This window comes from Lutjanus erythropterus, chromosome 16 (genome assembly GCF_056507025.1).
Source record: "Lutjanus erythropterus isolate fLutEry1 chromosome 16, fLutEry1.hap2, whole genome shotgun sequence".
Lineage (NCBI taxonomy): Eukaryota > Metazoa > Chordata > Actinopteri > Lutjaniformes > Lutjanidae > Lutjanus > Lutjanus erythropterus.
Genome location: NC_139332.1, coordinates 30,754,208 through 30,773,274, shown reverse-complemented (window position 1 = coordinate 30,773,274; position 19,067 = coordinate 30,754,208). Strand labels below are relative to the sequence as shown.

The 19,067-nt window shown below is 37.7% G+C and overlaps 2 protein-coding genes and 1 pseudogene across 3 annotated transcripts; 1 reads left to right on the top strand and 2 right to left on the bottom strand.

Moving 5' to 3' along the window:
• Window positions 1-538: 538 nt before the first annotated feature.
• On the bottom strand, window positions 539-3,571 carry LOC146313376 (uncharacterized). The gene is made up of 4 exons (XM_084739466.1): window positions 3,523-3,571; window positions 1,922-2,050; window positions 1,200-1,469; window positions 539-698 (listed from the first exon to the last, which is right to left on the bottom strand). The coding sequence occupies exons 1-4, from the start codon at window positions 3,569-3,571 to the stop codon at window positions 640-642; spliced, it is 507 nt and encodes a 168-aa protein (XP_084595592.1). The 3' UTR covers window positions 539-639.
• Window positions 3,572-3,587: 16 nt separating this feature from the next.
• Window positions 3,588-8,945, top strand: LOC146313375 (major histocompatibility complex class I-related protein 1-like). The gene is made up of 7 exons (XM_084739465.1): window positions 3,588-3,636; window positions 5,026-5,295; window positions 6,159-6,539; window positions 7,039-7,341; window positions 7,674-7,775; window positions 8,554-8,571; window positions 8,725-8,945. The coding sequence occupies exons 1-7, from the start codon at window positions 3,588-3,590 to the stop codon at window positions 8,772-8,774; spliced, it is 1,173 nt and encodes a 390-aa protein (XP_084595591.1). The 3' UTR covers window positions 8,775-8,945.
• A 3,399-nt stretch (window positions 8,946-12,344) lies between these two features.
• On the bottom strand, window positions 12,345-14,097 carry LOC146313374 (Ig kappa-b4 chain C region pseudogene; annotated as a pseudogene). Its single transcript, XR_014772074.1, has 3 exons — window positions 14,041-14,097; window positions 13,657-13,777; window positions 12,345-12,858 (listed from the first exon to the last, which is right to left on the bottom strand). The product of XR_014772074.1 is annotated as an Ig kappa-b4 chain C region pseudogene (transcript).
• Between the last annotated feature and the right edge of the window lie 4,970 nt (window positions 14,098-19,067).

Sequence of the window (19,067 nt, the reverse complement as noted above, 5' to 3'; positions counted from 1 at the left end):
TTAGCCATGAATCAACAACTGAGAACAACATTAGATCTCTTTCTCTACAAATATGATGCATCTCCGTCTGGATGAGTGGGCCAGTAAATATAACTTGTTGCCTTTATTTCTATAAGTGTGTAAACTCCTTTAGTAACCACATATGTAAAATGCAACACATTTTATATAGGACGCAATTAGTTATTGTTTTTGTTCTGATTATTCTTTCTTCTTATTATTTTTCTCTGCTAAAAGTGTTTGTTCACCAAAAATTGTGAGAATTGACTTTTTTTTTCAGCACTCTTCAAGCGTTCAGAAAATTTCCATTTTGTCCTTTTCTGTGAGAGACAATAAGGAAGGCAGAAGGAAGAACTGGTTTGTTGGTGAAAAATAAAACAGTTTAAATCCAGAAACAATAAAAGAAAAACAAACTGATTTACCTGAGATTAAACACTAAAAAATTCCCAGTCAGGATTTTTTTTTTTTTTTTTTTTACAAACAATATTGTTGTCATGAGACATTCCTCCCTCACCTAAGATTACATCACATCTTATCATCAGAGTTCACAATTATTTTTGCCCTTTAGTCAAAAGTTACTGAAACACACTCTTAGGTCTACTTGGCAGAAAATTACCTCCTTTTTGACGTGTATGTAAAGGATTAACCACTGTGTATTAAAGACATAAATATGGAGAGCGTGAACATCCCCCTGTGGACACCTGGAGACACAGAGACAGAGACAGAGACTGCGATCAACAACGATGATGTACAGATGAAATCTCCAGTAGGAAGTTTGCACTGTGTGATGCACTGATATTCTCCCAGTCCAGTAATGTGCTCATGATTCAGTGGCAGATAACCACTTCACCTTTTCTTTCTTTTTCTTTCTTCATCAAAACCAGTATGAAATTATTTGAAAATTATTTTGAACCTGCAGCCCAGATCTGTCTCCTGTTGAAAATGTGTGGTGCATTATGGAGCACAAAATACGACCTGGACTGTTGAGCTCCTCAAGTCGTATATAAAGCAAGAATGAGAAAATAACTTTGAAATTAGTGTCCTCAGTTCCTAAACATGAGTGTTGTTAAAAGGGTGTGCACGCAATGTTGGTATATTAAAGTTCATGGGGGTGTTAACTAGTGTGCAGGCTTTATTTTTCCTTTTTTGACAACTAAGATGCAGTTTAGCTGTATAAAGTGAAATATAAGTCCATACTGTACCTCCACTGTGGTTGAAGAGCTTCATCGAATGATCAATCATGGCTTTGAAGAAGATTGGCTCATAATGAAAACACTGTTTACTGCACTGCTCCAATAAGAGAAAATCTTTATGAAGTAATTTGATCATCCAGTCCTGTTTCGGTTCAACGATCTTTTTGTTGGTATCGTAGTAACCCACCAGGGTTTCATCAACAGCTGCGGCGATGACAAGCTCTGGAAGGCTGGGGTTTCCAGAAGATGCAGTGTAGGAAAACTTCAGGGAGTGATGCACTGCGGGAAAAAAGGGTTGTTCGTTCAGTATAAATATACAAATATCATCATCATAAACATGATATATTCAATATCATTCAGTTAAAACTTCATCTTATCCACCAAGCACCAGATGCCATTTGGACGTTGTTTTTTGGGCTAAATCTTTTCAACTTGCTGCATTTAGTCCATTTAATTTGGTCCACATGTGGCCCTAATACAGTCATGAGAATAAGATCACCAATAACACATTAAAGCCACCTGGAAAAACAGCTTTCACTTGCAACCAAATTCAGACATTGAGGGACGCCTTTTTGTTGAAAAGCCATCTCTTCACCTTTTAAATAAATCTCATCATTAAGACTAAGTAAAAAGTCTTCTTAAGACTTTTTAACAAGTTTTTGTTGCTTTGCTCGTGTGTCCTGGAGCAACATTCAAAGAGCTCAAAGTAAAAACATACAATGTGATTTTACCTGCTGACGAAACATGACAGAAGAGAAGCAGCAACAGCAACTTTTTCATCTTGTTTTGGTAAAGACGAGTGAAGAGAGGACCGAGCTGCTTCAGCTGGTTTGTCGTCTGTCTGGTGCGTCTTCGTCCTCCTGGAGGAAGGTGAGAGCAGGGGCGTGTCCACACTTATGCAGAGGTGGGTGGCATGAAGACTATAAGAGGTGGGACAAACACCAAAAAAGCAGCAAAGGAGAAAATGATTTTGCTGGAATAAACTGCAGGCAGACAGGCAGCCTCCGATAACAGCAGGTGTCTGTAGTGTGTATCTGTTACATGTCAAACCCAGTAGATGGCAGCAAACTGCACACAATGATAACAGAATAAGTCATGTTTTTCTGTGCATAAACTTCTATTGAACAGTAGGTAATAGCAGTTTACTCTGTTACTGTTTATTTGGACAAGTTATAATTAAATCTGTGTTGATAATAAGAGCAGTAATAGGTACAAGCACCACTCTGTCAAGCTGTAAGTGAAGGAAAGTCAAAAACATGTTTCTTAAAATGAAATTAATTAAATAGTAGTAAAAAAAAATACTACAAAAACTGCAGTGAAAATACATAAAATTTGAGACGGATACAAAATGAATTTTTAAAGACATAAGCTTTCAGATAAAGTTGTGGTTAATTCATGTCAGAGGTCACTGAGGTGAGGTGATTTTTTTAAACAGCATTATGCAGACATAAGGCAGTGAGAGAAAACTAAGATTGGATTTAAAAGACCAAAAATAAATAAATAAACAAAAAGGCGAAAGCAAAGCAACTGCAACTTTTTGTGGCAGTTCCCAATCCTGAAGCTACTTCTTAGACAGCATCAGGAAACTCTTGTCTGCTTATTTTCCCAACACAAATCATATTCGTCTAACTTTATTTCACTTTGTCATCCCCCACCGTTTGGTAACATTACAAAAACTGCATTTTAAAAGACAATAAAAACGTGTGTATTTGCGGCATTGGAAAGCTGCAGTAAACAATAATGTTTTAAGCCCTGATTTAAATGAGCTGATAGTTTCGGCTGACCTCAAATATTCAGGAAGTTTGTTCCACATGAGAGAGTGTCTGCTCTGTCCAGGAACTCTCTGAGATGAGTCCTCTTTTGTTTTATGAAAAAGGAAGCAAAGCAACAAGCAAACAAATTCAGCCACTCTGTTTTTGAATAAAGAACTGTTAAATGAAGTAAACAAATGTGCCACCAGTAGCAACTGATGGACTGTGCATTTCAGGTGCGCCATGATATTTTCATGTATGTAGCCCACTTTCATTTTTTTTAACAAAGTTTATTTACTTAATGGATCATTTTACAACACAGGGTTGTATAATGATGTTACTTGCAGTTTCCCTTTATGCTCTCAAAAACAAAAACAAAGCAAGCAAACAGGTAAATATATGACAAATAATAGATAAACTAAAACATCATGAAATAAAACTATTTATCCTTTCTTAATATTTATCTTTGAAATAAAATGTTGAACAGAAATGTAAGAAACTGTAATATAATATAAAATATAAGTCAAAAAAGTGTGGACACGCCCCTGAGCTCACCTTCCTCCAGGAGGAAGAAGACGCACCAGACAGACGACAAACCAGCTGAGGCAGCTCGGTCACTTCTTCACTCATCTCTACAAAAACCACGATGAAGAATTTACTGTTGCTGCTTCTCTTCTGTCAGGTTTCATCAGCAGGTAACATCATATTTTATGTTTTTTACTTTGAGCTCTTTGAATGTTGCTCCAGGACACAAGAGCAAAGTCCTGACAGGAGTCTTAACAATGATGAAGGTGAAAAGACGTCTTTTCAACAAAAAGACGTCCCTCAGTGTTTAAATTTGGTTGAAATGAAAGTTGAATGCTGTTTCTTCATGTCGTTTTAATGACTTGAATTCAATCTTATTTCTGATTTTTTTTTAGTTCATGATCATATATCAGGGTGAGAAGGTGAGAATGGGTGAAATTCAGGACGGAGCTGTGGGTGGATGTGTCATGTCAGAAAGGTTGAATAGAATAACTTAGATTAACATAATTTGTTTTTAATATTATATTATATTATATTTATTACAAATCCCCACTGCAGTGGTGGCTAAACTCTGTCATCTGATTTAAAACAGATAACATCTTTATTTATGACAGTATTATTGACAAGTGGAACATGTAGAAATGATGTGGCAGAGATGTTTGTTGTTGTTAGACAGGTGTGACCCTCATGCATCATGCAAGTGTGTCATGAAGGTGTTATGGTTTAACAAGGTGGAGGATCCAAATGCAGACAACAGGAGGAGTTCCAGTTCAAAAAAAGGTTTAATTAAAATAAAACAAGAAAACAAAGGTTTACATGAAATGCAGGGAGGTCAAAATCCAGAGTCCAAGAAAAACAGAATCCACAAAAGGCAAACTCAAAAACCGTCCAGGGAAAAAACACAGAGGGGAGACAAACGGGACGCAGGCTGACAAACACTGAAAACAAGCACGAACTGACAAAGACACACAGGGACACAGGGACTAAATAGAGGGAGCTAACAAGACACAGGTGGGCAAACAGGTGAAAGACATGACAATCAAAAGAGCGGGAAAAAGAACAAAGACAGGAAGTAAAGACTAGACACATGAGGGAGAACCAAGACTACGAAAATAAAACAGAAAATCAACAAAAAACCAAAACCATGACAGAAGGTGCATTCAGTGCAGCAGTGCCGGCCTCACGAACGGCTGTTTTTCTTTTTTACAGTTTAAATATAAATAAGAATTTAAGAATTTGTTGTGTGTATCATGAAGCAGCAGTAAATTTTAGATTAGATTTATATAGCATATTTTAAACATTTCTTTTTTATTTTATAAGATATATATTTATTGGGGATATATGTGGACCAGTGCAGAATTTCAGCAAATATTTTTGGACTAAATAAAGATCATGGGGGTGAAAAAGATTTAGCCCAAAAAACAAATGACATCTGGTGCTTGGTGGATAAGATGAAGTTTTAACTGAATAATACTGAATATGTCATGTTTATGATGATGATGATGATGATGATGATGATGATGATGATGATGATGATGTCTGTATGTTTTTTTCTGCAGTTCACCACTCAATGAAGTTTTTCTTCACCGCATCTTCTGGAATCCGCAACTTCCCAGAGCTTGTCGTTGCTGCAGTGATTGATGAAACCCCGGTGGGTTACTGCGATACCAACAGAAACATCGTAGAACCCAAACAGGACTGGGTGAAAAAATTATTTGATACAAATTTTCACGTATTGGAGTGGTGCCGTAAACAGTGTTTTGAGCATATGCCAATCCTCTTCAGAGTCATGACTGATAGCTTGATGAAGCTCTTCAGCCAGAGTGGAGGTACAGTATGTACTATGTTATTTTTCACATTATACTGCTAAACTGTTCTGCATCGTAGTAGAGCCAGCGCACTCGATAATGCTCCCATGGTCACAGGTGTTCAATGTTAGTTTCCATCCTTGGCCCTTAGAGATTCCTCTGAATTCTCTGAATCTCTTTGCACATTTACAAAAATGTTTATCAGCTTGAACATCAAATGTCTTGTCTTCGTACTGTATTAAATGGAATACAAGTCGAAAATGACTTGCAATGCATTGCATTCTGGTTTCATCTACATCTCACAGAATGTCCCAACTTTTTAGAATGTGGGGTTAAATATAATCTGAACCACCTAAATACACAATAACAGCATTAACAGATAAAAAAACAACAACATCCTTTTATGGTATACTGAGAGGAGCACATTAGAAAAATACAAATTTCAAAGTGAAAATACACAATTAACTCACTTGAATAAATATACCATCAATATGTACACCTAAGAAATGTAAAAAGCTCCATAGTATATATTCACAAACTTTCCACATTTTCAATCAAATTAGTGCAAACTAGATGACACAGTAAGCCTGGAGCTTTCAGGGACCCTGGAGCTCTGCAGCTTTACCCAGCTGGTGATCCAACAACTGTGATTCAGTGAATTCCTCGATAACTGCAATGTGGGACTGATCCAAGACTGCAGATACTTTGTCTCATTCATAATACAGCATCAGTTAACAAAATCACACAGATGCTCTCGGTTTGTCACCATTGGCATTGATCTGGGAATTTACAGAAGAGTAGCTCCCATTGTAAATTTTAAAGTGTGAAATAGAAATTGGGAAGAAAGAAAAAGAAAGTGTGCTGATTATCTGCCATTGAATTAGGAGCACATCAGTGCCAATACAAAGTATGTTTAACACCCTTCCTCTGGAGATTTCATCTGTACATCATTGTTGGTTGCAGTCTCTGTCTCTGTCTCTGTCTCTGTCTCGCTCTCCAAGGAGTCCACATTGTACAGGATGTGACAGGCTGCGAGTGGGACGACGAGACGGGAGAGGTTACTGGCCTTTTACAGATTGCTTATGATGGAGAAGACTTCTTATCGTTTGACCAGAGGACGTCCTCATGGATCGCTCTGAAACCACAGGCTGTTGTGGGAACGGACGCTAAGAAAAATGAAAGAGCGAGGTTGTTTATCACTCAGGAGTGTCCTGCATGGCTGAAGAACATACTGGCCTATGGAAACCGCTCTCTGCCGAGAACAGGTACCTGATGTAGTGTACAGTGTTCATACAGCCTGCTCAGACTGAACTGCCATTGTTTTTGTAGAGGTAAGAGATTTTAAAGGTAGATTTTTTGGGGCACTGCTTTTTTCAGTGTTTCAAAATACAACTAGTTCCACTGAGCTACAGGCTTTCACAAATCCAAAAATTAGTGCCCAAACCCGGAAAGACCTGGAAATGTACTACCTGAAACCAAACCAGTCCCGTCTATTATTTGAAAGCTGGAATCCATGCAGAACCGAGAAGCGTCGTACCCAACCCGGCCAGGAGATTCACAATCTTCTAGTGTTTTCTTGTCCTCGGTTAGCGGGCTTGTTTAGAACACTGTAAGAATGATTTAAGGCTTTGGGGGAGAAAGACTCCTCGTTTGTTTTTGGGCCTAAATATAATTATATCTGGTAAGATTTCAAGGGGTTTTGTGTCAAAATGTGGGAAAAAAGTTGTAAAGTAAAAAAAAAAACCAACTCCTCTCTCTGTCCAGAGCTTCCCTCGGTCTCTCTCCTCCAGAAGACTCCCTCCTCTCCAGTCAGCTGCCACGCTTCAGGTTTCTACCCTGACAGAGCCTCGCTGTTCTGGAGGAAAGATGGAGAGGAGCTTCATGAGGATGTGGACCACGGAGAGATCCTCCCAAACCATGACAGAACCTTCCAGATGAGTGTTGACCTGAACATTTCATCAGTCACACCTGAAGACTGGAGGAGGTACGAGTGTGTGTTTCAGCTCTCTGGTGTGAAGGACGACATCGTCACCAGACTGGACAAAGCAGTGATTAGGACCAACTGGGGTAAGACTGAGGTTAGAGGCTGATGAACTGTTCGGTTGTTGGAGATTTTAGCTTTTGTTAGCTACCAAAACTTTGGTAGACCAAAGTTTTTCCACTAATGAACATTTCATTAGTTTGAAGACATTTTGAGTTTGAAAAATAAATTACACTTCATAATTATGTTGACATCATCCTAAATGACACTTAAAGCCTATCGTCATTAATTCAATTATGTATTATCACCTACTGTCAGGTGTACTGGTTGTATATTTTCACATTCAGGTTTATGAAGTCACTGTCCGTGGGAACATAATCACTTTATTTTGTCCTCGATCTGTTTTTGTCTTCAACAGAGAAGCCCGGTGATGTGACCGTCCCCTTCACTGCTGCATCGGTTGTTTTTGCTCTCGTCCTCTGGGCCGTCGCTGGATTCATCATTTACAAAAAGAAGAAAGGTGAGAGAGAAAAATGGAAAGATTTCAGCTCCAGCTTCGGTGCATATGTGTAAGAAGAATAAACAACTTTAATTACATTTATGGTTAAACCTGAAACTAAAACGATATGATCCATATCATCAAAAACATTAAACCCACAATAAGTTTGTCTGCAGACTTGGTCAAAGCTGCTAAACTAAATAAAAACAAATCTTACACATACATGTTTAAAATGTTTTGTAGGGTTTTAATCAACATGTTATGAATGATTCATGATGTTTCAGAAACTGTAGATGTCCCTCCTGTCTGTCCTCACCTGGACAGCAGAAAGTGAGAGCAGAAATAACCCATTTCTATAAACTGTAGGTGGGTGCATTAGAGGGTGCATAAGAGAATCACATGCATGACTTTCACCCTCTATAAACACATATGACACAGTGACACTTTGTTAAATGCAGAGGTTCAAATATGAAAACAGCAGCTCAGCATCCTATTTTACCGAACATGTTGTATGTACACACGTTTTCCGTGTGTAATATCACTCGATTGTTTGACATCACAATGATCCATACACGCACCATCTTCAGTTAAATGAGAATAAAATATAAATGTGGTTTGGATTTATTACAATTTTTTTTTTTTTTTATTTTATTTTTAAAGTTTATTTCAGTTAGATTTGACTGTTTGATTGTCTGGGAATATTTTTTTTCTTTAAATCTTCATATTGCTGAAGTGACGAAAGATATTCTGACATTTACAACTGCAGGCCTAACTGAACTTATTTGTCTTTTGATTTCAGCCAAGTGCCCTACATCTTGTAAGTAAAACTTAGTTTTATTCTATTTCAACTGATCCGACACACTTCGTGCAGAAAATTTTTAACATTATTGTTCAGGTTATTTTTTTCAAGACGTGTATGTTTTGTTTATAAAAGTTCAGTGAACTTTACAGTTTGTTTGTGACCTTACAGCTCCTGACAGCGGCTCTGAGCTCGCTGAGAGACTGAATCCAGAGACCTGACTGATGAGCCGTTTCCTTATGTGGGATCAAGAAAGTAAACACTTGGATATGTGTCACAATTTACAGTTCAGCTTTGTTCCATATTGCTCTGCTCATTGTAATTGCTCCTCCTTTATACTGATGCAGTGATGTGTTGCCCATCAAAGTTCATGTGCACATTATAGGACGAGTGTGTAGTACACATGTGCAGAAGTTTGCAGATTACAAATTCACACTCTCTCCTTCAAAGTGTGTAGGAGAACCTATTTGTGATAAACACATAAGGCCTTCTCTAGAGCCTGCGTTTTGTTTGTCTGTTCTTGGCTACCGTAGAAACATATTGGTGCAACATGGCGGCCTCCTTGAAAGATATAAACCAGTGTTTCGCAAACTTTTTTTTTTCTGGGGACCCACCTATTAAAAATGACAAAGTATCCCGACCCAATTTCCAACAGGCCTTATCGATAAATCTTGGAAAGAGTTAATTTGTGCATAAATGAACCATTTCTGCATCACCTTATTTTATCTTGATGCATATTATTGAAAACATTTACACAAAATATTTTATAAATGATAAATAAAGGCATTAAAGCTGAGTTAAAAGTCCATCTCATTGTTTTCATTTCCTCTTTGCAGACATAAATCTTAAATTTGTTCCTTCCTTCAGTAAGACAGGTCAGGAAACATTAATGATGAAAAGTTCCTCATACCACAGGAGTTGATAACGGGGGTAAGAGTGGTGGAACCAGACAGACAGTGATAGTGTTTGGACTACTGAGCGAGCTGTTGCATTGACATGAAGTTTATCACGAAGCCAGTTGGGCAAAAGTAGCCTGAGCAGATAAAATGTAGATATAAGGCTGCTGTTTACCTCAGCGAGTGAAGGATTTAAAGGCAGCTTTAAGGTACATCAGATCAGAGTTAGATGCCTGTCAGAGAGCTCAGTAGATTTATTTATTTCTGGCACAGTCTGATACCCACTGCAAGTAATGATACATCATTTAACATGAATACTGATGAACACAGGCTAAATAAATGTAAAAATCAAATGTATTGCTCTTTCTCTTTGTACTGATGTTTCGCTTTTAAGTTTGCTGCTTTTTCCACAGTCTCATCTGTGACTAAAGCCTGTTTCTGCCAACGTGATGGAAAAAAACCCCCCTGTACCTGACCCCGTAAGACAACGCCACGAGAATCTTTATCAAAATAATGACTTAGTATCTCAAAATAATGAGAAATTTTCTCAAAATTACCCAATTTTCAGAAGGTTTCTCATTATTTTGAGATAAATAAGTCATGTTAGTGAGATGTGAGTTATCCTGGCCATTCAAATTAATACAAAAAAACCCATTAATATAGCCCAGCATTTCATGTGACATCTGACTTTCTTTCAGCACCTTCCAATTCTAACTGTAACTGACTTTTTTTGAAAAGGATGAAGCACAACGACTGTAATGGATTATGATTTTTTTTTTTTTTTTTTGCCAGCATCCACACTCTCCTCTGAGCAAACTCATCAGCTTAGAGAGAAAGTGAAACACAGGATGAAGCGGTAAACTGAGAGACTGAGAGAGAAATACAAGTTGAAACACATTTATTCACAGTGATCTGGGCTGTAAGTTCCCACACATGAAGTGTAAAAGCAACATACAACAATAGTAGAAATCAGTTACGTGCAGAGGGAACCGTCAGATAAATTTAAGCACTGTCGCTGTGTTCTATCCTACATACTTAATATCAGCCCTTTCTGTGTGATCACTGACAAAACAATCCTTTGTTGTGTGTTAATGCTGATGAGATCAGTCAGAGAAAGTTCAGTGCTACAACTATTTCGTCACTGGTGTTTCAGGAAGTGCTTCAGTCAGTTTGAGAGTTTTAGTGCTAAACTATGTGGTGCACACATAACAGTAAATAGGACATGATCATAAATGACAAATCACAAATACTCAAGTTACTGTAATTAAGTAATCTTCTTGGGTAGTTGTACTTTTATAGATAGAGTAGATTTTCAAGTCTGTCCTCATTACACCATGTAATCTACTAAATTACTCTCAAATCATAATTTTTCTGTATTTTAGTATCCAGTAAGGTAATCTGATTACAAACAGGCCAAAGAAAACCAGGACATACGGATGAAAAACAAAACACTGCAGCAGCACAGGTTTGGAAGAAGGATGTTAGTAACTAATCAGTAATTGATTAAAAACCAATTGAGCATTTAATGTAAGTTTTCTATTCGCTAAGTGGGGAGGGGAGACAGCAGGCCAAGGTACGCTTTGCTGCACGTTGGTTGCTTCAACAGTTGTCCTTTGTCGTCGGACTTAAACGCCACTTGCTGGCTGAGTTCAGACTCTCGCCATGGACTAAGCCACCATCACTCTTCGGACTTCTGGAAGCCCAGCTTGGCCTCAGGGCTGCGACATGTAGGGCAGACCTCAGCCTGCAGACTGAAACACACCAGAGAATGACACAGCGGTGTTTGTAGCATGTGGCTTAAATACCCCAGAGAGTGAGGCACCTTAATCACACCTGCCTTCAATCAGCACCTGCCTCACAGCCACTGGCTCACAGCAAAGTGTAGTCCCTCCACCACACACACAGACAACACCACTGCACACCAAGTATAATAAATAAGTATAAATATAAAACTACATCAATGCATTTATGTTTCATCATCAACAATGTTTTATCTCTAGGTATTAGACACATTGCATAATAACATCTGTATTTGATGCAGCATTTCTGATCAAAATGCTTTTATGGATTTAATAACATGTGGACTTTTATTTCACACATATGAGATTGAAAGTGTTAATATCAGTGAGGTCTGCTGGTGCCTCAGCTCCACCATTGAAGGGCTGTAATATCTCCTGCGGACCACCAGATGTCGCTCTGTTTCTGCGTTCGTTTCTGAATTTGACGCCTCAAAGCTTTGAATCTTTTTTCAACACAAATGGAAATTCACAAAATTCTGACCTTAATTTTTTTAAGTTATTGATCATATCTTACAAATAATCAGTGTTGAGCAAGTTATAAAAATGTAGTTATTAGTTACAGTTACCATCTCAAAAGTAAATGAATTATTTTATATGAATTACTGGATATAAAGTGATTAGTTACGAGGAAAAGTGACTTTTGCATCACTTTTAATTGTCTGCTCTTTAATTCGCTCATTAATGCAAACAGATGTATTATTTTAATATGTCTTATTTAAGTGAAGGTATAATATTTTCTTTAAGTGAAGGTATATTGCTTTATTTAAGTGTAACAACATTATTTTACTCTTGTTAATCTATATAATTTATTTTAGTGTAGTTATAGTAGTGTAGTAGTAGTAGTAGTAGTAGTAGTACTGTAGCTATATTATTTTATTTTGGTGAAGCTATAATTTAAATGAAATAATGAAATAAGTGTACGTATAATATTTTATTGTATTGTAGCTATATTATTTTAGTTATGGTAGTAGTGTAGAAGTAATATGTTTGTAATGTGCAAATGCAAATATGCAATTTGCACGATTTCTGGATTTCATGGAACTATTAAGACAGCAACATTTATTACTTTTCCAGTTACAAACATGAAAACAGCTGATTTGATGAACTGATCTTTATTATAATGAAATGATAAAAATTACAATAAGCAAAGAAAATCTTAATCAGTGACACATGTAATTAGAGAGTTAGTGAGGGAAAGAAAGAGATCAACAGACAGAGAGAGAGAGAGAGCAGACTGACAGCAGTATCAGAGTAAAACCAGTATGAGAGTCCCAGTGAGTCAGGTCAGGACTGGGAACACTGGTCTCTCCACAGTGTCTCTGAGAGTGGAGTCTGGGAGCCCTGGGTGGCCTCACAGGTCACAGAGCCCACCTTCCTCCACTGGTCTGCAGGGAGCCTCAGGGTGCTGCTCCAGCTGTAGCGGCCGTCCTTCTCCAGCACAACGCGGCTCCTGCTCTCCTCCCAGCTGCTGCTGCTGCTGCCGTCCACCTTCCAGGACAGACTCCAGTCTGAGGGGAAGCCCTTGTTGGCCAGACACATGAGCGTGGCCTTCCCGTCCTGCAGCTCCTCAATGGAGGGGGGCAGCACCGTCAGGGTGGGATAGGCATCACCTAGGAGACACCAATCAGCTTAGAGGACGGGGACCACACAGCTGTCAATCAACCAGCAGACACTTGGACACCTTTACTGTGTGACAGTTGATTTTCTCCTTTAAGGAGTTTCTGTCAGATGCTTTTTCTGCTCCACCAGTCACTCACTCACACATTGTTTCACTTCCCTTTAAGAAGCCTCTCATGCATATCAGCACAGAGAGAATCATCACACAGAATGAGCTGAAATATATCAAACTACACTGGAAATAAAACTTTATCAGAAAAATCATCAAACACCTGAACTATACATTACTTTAAACTATTCAGTGGAACCATAAACACACAGAGAAAATGAACTGGCTCTAATCAAATGTTCTTCATGTGGTTTTAAATCATCATCATCAAACAGTTTAAAAGATTTTCAAAAAGTGACACAAGATGAAACAATTAAGAGATCGCAGATTTTACACAATTTCAAATATCTGCATTTATCTTCACTTCAGTTTTGTTTGAATAATTGAATCTTAATTAACTGAGAAACAGTTATCATGGACATGGAAAATACTAAAATAATCTTAACAGATTTCATCAAAATATTTTAGCTTTTCACTTAAACAATTTTTAAATTTCAATATCAAAGGTAACTGTGACACAAAGTTAAGCAGCCGAGTTAGTGTCCATGGTAAAGGTGGAGAAATAACATGAATTATAAAAGAGTTTGAATTAAAATGTATTTATCTGCGTCAAACATCCAAAAACTATGAATTTAAAACATTAACATACAATATTTTATTTAGTAATTGTTCAGAAACTTACTTCCAACATCCAGTCTGGTTCCTCCACCAAAAGTCCACCACAGTGATACAAACTCATTGAGTCGCCGTACAAAAACCTCTGACTGTAGAGAGACACGGCTCTCTGACTTTGACAGACTGAACTAAACCTACAATCCCTCAAGATGCAGCCAAATATTAAAGTTTGAAATAATGATTTGATGTCTGGTTTAATATTTTCTATTACTGAAAGGAAATTTTGAATTTCTATTGTTGAAGCAAACTTTTTTTAGTGCAAAAATATTACAGCAAAAATTAAAAATTGACATTGAAAATCAAGTATTTTTCCTGATATGTTGAATATGAAGGCAACAAAAAGGACAAGTTAGTCCTAAGATCATAGAAAAACTGTAAATATGAGACTTACTTCCAACATCCAGTCTGGTTCCTCCACCAAAAGTCCACCACAGTGATACAAACTCATTGAGTCGCCGTACAAAAACCTCTGACTGTAGAGACACGGCTCTCTGACTTTGACAGACTGAACTAAACCTACAATCCTTCAAGATGCTGCAAACTATTAAAGTTTGAAATCAAGATTTGACGTCTGGTTTAATATTTTCTATTACTGAAAGGAATTTCTGAATTTCTATTGTTGAAGGAAACTTTTTTAGTGCAAAATATTATTATTATGCAAAAATTAAAAATAATATACAAAACTGACTTTTTTTTAACCTGATATGCTGAATACAAAGGTGAATAAAAGAAAACAGCTCCTAAAGTCATAAAAAGCTGTAAATATTTGACTTACTTCCAACATCCAGTCTGGTTCCTCCACCAAAAGTCCACCACAGTGATACAAACTCATTGAGTCGCCGTACAAAAACCTCTGACTGTAGAGACACGGCTCTCTGACTTTGACACAAACAAACTCACCAAAACACCAAGATTAGTCTCTGTTTGTGACATTTGATCAGCTGATGTTAAAAAATAACCACAAACCTCCAGAATGTATATTTTTGTTTTAAAAATAGCAGTTTTCCAACAAAATTTCTGTTAAGTTTTCAAAAAAATAAAATAAAAATACAAATTTGGAAATGAAACATATCTTCAAAAAAAAAAAAAAGAAAGCCAAAATCATATAAATTAGTTATAATTAATTTGCAACAATTCCTAATCAATTTCCCAATATTCTGATTGATCCATCATGAGTCCCTGTTGGAGTCGGTAAGAGCATTTCCATAGAGAGCCACTTTGCATCAGCAGCACCATGCTCCAGTGCTCTGGGAGAGTTTATAGTCCTGAGAGTTGAAGACTGGATGACTGACAGCTGTCCTTCATGACAACAGAAGACACAGAAATCCTCCTCATCAAAAACATGACTTTGATCTGCGTCCTCATCTGGACTCTCCTCTGCTGCTGCTTCACAGGTAAAGTCCAGAGAATCAAACTCCTCTCCTCTATCAACATCCGTCCCTCTGAAATGAAGCCCACAAAACCATGACGCTGCTTTATGTTTTTGTCTCTGTGTCCTCAGAGTCCAGAGGTCAGTATACAGTGACTCAGCCTGGAGCAGTGAGGTCTGCTGTGGGAGGCTCCGTCTCCATCACATGTAGGATCAGTCAGGATGTTTTTGTTCCTGACAACTGCCACCGTTTATCCTGGTTCCAGCAGAGAGATGGAGAAACTCCTAAACTTCTTATTTCCTGTGCTAACAATCGAGTATCAGGGATTCCAGATCGTTTTACAGGCAGTGGATCAAAATCTAATTTCACTCTGACCATCAGTGGAGTCCAGACTGAAGATGCAGCAGTTTACTTCTGTATGAGTCAACATTACATCAACAGTCTGCATACGTTTACACAGTGAAAAGTCGTCGTACAAAAACCTCCCTCAGTCAGACTGAACAGAAACTGAACTGACTGCTGCAGCTGGAAGCTCCTGCAGAGACTGATACACTTCACTGAGGACACACACATGAAGTCTTGAACATTTCCTCAGTGTTACTTTAATAAAGTATTAGCATGCATGAAAGCAAATTTAATGAGAAAAGAGATAAAAGACATAAGTGGCATAAATATCAACTCACCAATCTGGTTGGAAATATAAAGAAATTAGTCCCCTGACCTTCACATTGTACCCACTTCTTTGTTTAAAGTTTATTATTGCTTCTATTTGTCCTTGTTTGCTCTCTATATTCAATAACTCATTGACATCTGCTCATGTCTCAGTTTATTTCAAACAAGCTGCTGTTTCAGTCACTTCTTAAAAAACAAATTTTGACCCTTCTGTGTTCCAGAACTACAGGACAATTTCTAAGTTACCTTTTATAGCTAAGGTGTCAGAAAAAATATCTGCATGGTTTTCATTGGTTGCATTGAACAGAAACAGCTCTTCTCAGAGTCTCAAATGATCTGTTAATGCTCAATGATGCAGGAGGATGTTCTGTATTGGTACTATTAGATCTCAGTGCTGCTTGATTGAGAGGCTCAGTCAGTGTGTAGGAATCTGTGGATCACTCATCACCTGAGTCTCTGTCGTGGTGTTCCACAAGGTTCTGTACTGGGTCCACTGCTGTTTACATTGTACATGCATCCTTTCAGGCAGACATTAAGTCATTTTAAAGGTATTTCCTAGTAACACATTGCTCAGTGGCTCTATGATTCAAACTGTGATCCTGCAGGGACTCTTCTGCAGTAAAGTTAGCAATAATAAACATCCAACTTCCAAAAAGACTTCCAAAGAAAAGGTGCAAAAACTTTCTGGTTTAGTTAAAATAAGTAACTCTACATTGCTTTAGTTAACATACATATTGTAATGTAACATAAGTTAATGCATGTCAGATGACTTACGCAAGTCACGCAACTTGGTTTCACAGAGGAGATGAAGACCAGTCTGCTGTGTGAAAGTCCTGTATTTGATCCATCCATCCATCCATCCATCCATCCATCCATCCATCCATCTCAAGTGGTCAAAATCGATGTTACCAAACTTTTAAACCAAACCTTTAAGAAGATCTCATGTAACACAGGTTTTATTTTCTGTTCAGTGGATTCCCATCAATTCATAATCCAATTCAAAATTCTTGTGATCTGATACTGCTGCTCTGCTCTACCAGAAGGAATCTGAGGTCTCTGATCAGAGTTTGTTGGTTGTTCCTCACTTCAGGCTCAAGACAAAAGGAGACTGTGTGTTTTAGGTCTTAGCCTCTTAGCTTCGAGCCTGAACACCTCTAAAAGGGTTATGTTATGTTATGTTAATGTTTCCATTTTAGGTTGTAACACTGTTGTTGCTTTTTCATACTTTTACTGTGAAGCACTTTGTGATGTCAGCTCATGAAAGATGCCATTCAAATAAACATACTGACTTATTTTCCATAGAGAGCCACTTTGCATCAGCAGCACCATGCTCCAGTGCTCTGGGAGAGTTTATAGTCCTGAGAGTTGAAGACTGGATGACTGACAGCTGTCCTTCATGACAACAGAAGACACAGAAATCCTCCTCATCAAAAACATGACTTTGATCTGCGTCCTCATCTGGACTCTCCTCTGCTGCTGCTTCACAGGTAAAGTCCAGAGAATCAAACTCCTCTCCTCTATCAACATCCGTCCCTCTGAAATGAAGCCCACAAAACCATGACGCTGCTTTATGTTTTTGTCTCTGTGTCCTCAGAGTCCAGAGGTCAGGTCACAGTGACTCAGCCTGGAGCAGTGAGGTCTGCTGTGGGAGGCTCCGTCTCCATCACATGTAGGACCAGTCAGAATGTTCATGTTTCTAACAACAAGCACTATTTAGCCTGGTACCAACAGAGAGATGGAGAAACTCCTAAACTGTTCATTTACTATACTAGCACTCGAGTATCAGGGATTCCAGATCGTTTTACAGGCAGTGGATCAAACTCTGACTTCACTCTGACCATCAGTGGAGTCCAGACTGAAGATGCAGCAGTTTACTACTGTCAGAGTCTCCATAGCATCAACAGTCAGTGGGTGTTCACACAGTGAAAAGTCATCGTACAAAAACCTCCCTCAGTCAGACTGAACAGAAACTGAACTGACTGCTGCAGCTGGAAGCTCCTGCAGAGACTGATACACTTCACTGAGGACAGACACATGAAGTCTTGAACATTTCCTCAGTGTTACTTTAATAAAGTATTAGCATGCATGAAAACAATTTTAATGAGAAAACAGAATCTGGGTGGAAATCAAATTACCTTGTCATTATCCATCTATATCCATTATACACAATATATAATTTTACATATACAAACCTATAGGGGGGGTCAGCACCATCAGAGTGGGGGACGACTTGATCCACTGCAAATACAGAGATTAATAAAGTTTATATGAGGGAAACTAAACACCACCCTGTTGGTTGTAGCAGAGGAGGCTTCTAGTATTGTTGGTCTTCTTCAGATTGGATGAAACTGGTCTTAAATGTTTCACTTCCTTCTTTGAGCTCAGTAACCACGGTAACAGACAGGCATCACTGCTGAACCATGGCAACAGACAAGTTTCAGTACTAAAGATAAAAAGGTGAAACAACCACGTTTACTGCAGAGCAATCTTTAGGTAACATAGTAAAATTTGTGAGTTTCATAGTTCAAAACATGACACAACATGAAGATTGAGAGTTTTTTTTTTTTGTTTAAACTGTCTTAAATATTTTCTGTCTCAAAAATTATGATGATGATAATAAATGATGATTTGTGTTTGTTCTCTTCATGCAAACAGGGATCATCAAGTCAGGCTTCATTACTGAAACATTAACATAAATATTTTTAACTACTGAAATACTTTTTCAGGCTCATAAAAATTTGTTGAATGACTTTAAGATTATTAGTCTGAGAGAAAGATCAGACCAGACCCAAGCACATCAAACCAAAAATTATTAGTTTGTGAACATTTTTTTCATACAGAGTAATATTGAATAGTTTTTAATTCACAAAAACATTTTGAATAAAAGTTTCAGTTTTAGTGGAAAGTATTTTAATATGTTTAACGACACTGATAAATGTTTAAGAATTGTTAGAAATGTATCAAATTTCAAATATCAGATGATGACGCAGTTGTCAGATCCACAACTGTGCAATTCAATTATAATACATACAAAATTTGGTTTATTAAAGGACTTAAAGGTACTTACAGTTAACATCCAGTCTGGTTCCCCCACCAAAAGTCCACCACAGTGATACAAACTCATTGAGTCGCCGTGCAAAATCCTCTGACTGTAGAGAGACACAGCTCTCTGACTTTGACACAAACAAACTCAGCAAACAAACTCTCAGTTTATCTTTTTATTCCCAAACTGTGAATATGTAATGAAACTTTTCCTTGTGAAACATTCAACATCTACATGAAGTAATATTCATTTCTCTCTCAGTACAATAAATTGAAATAAAATATTTCTAAAGTAAAACTGGTCACACTTTATTTTCAGTTCACTCATGAGATG

Coding starts and splice junctions, on each gene's coding strand:
- LOC146313376 (XM_084739466.1), bottom strand. CDS start 3,571: ATGAGTGAAGAAGTGACCGAGCTGCCTCAGCTGGTTTGTCGTCTGTCT. Junction 1,470..1,921: donor CTGTCATGTTTCGTCAGCAG/GTAAAATCACAT, acceptor TTTTTCCCGCAG/TGCATCACTCCCTGAAGTTT. Junction 699..1,199: donor GCTCTTCAACCACAGTGGAG/GTACAGTATGGA, acceptor CTGTGTCTCCAG/GTGTCCACAGGGGGATGTTC.
- LOC146313375 (XM_084739465.1), top strand. CDS start 3,588: ATGAAGAATTTACTGTTGCTGCTTCTCTTCTGTCAGGTTTCATCAGCA. Junction 3,637..5,025: donor CTGTCAGGTTTCATCAGCAG/GTAACATCATAT, acceptor TTTTTTCTGCAG/TTCACCACTCAATGAAGTTT. Junction 5,296..6,158: donor GCTCTTCAGCCAGAGTGGAG/GTACAGTATGTA, acceptor CCATTGAATTAG/GAGCACATCAGTGCCAATAC.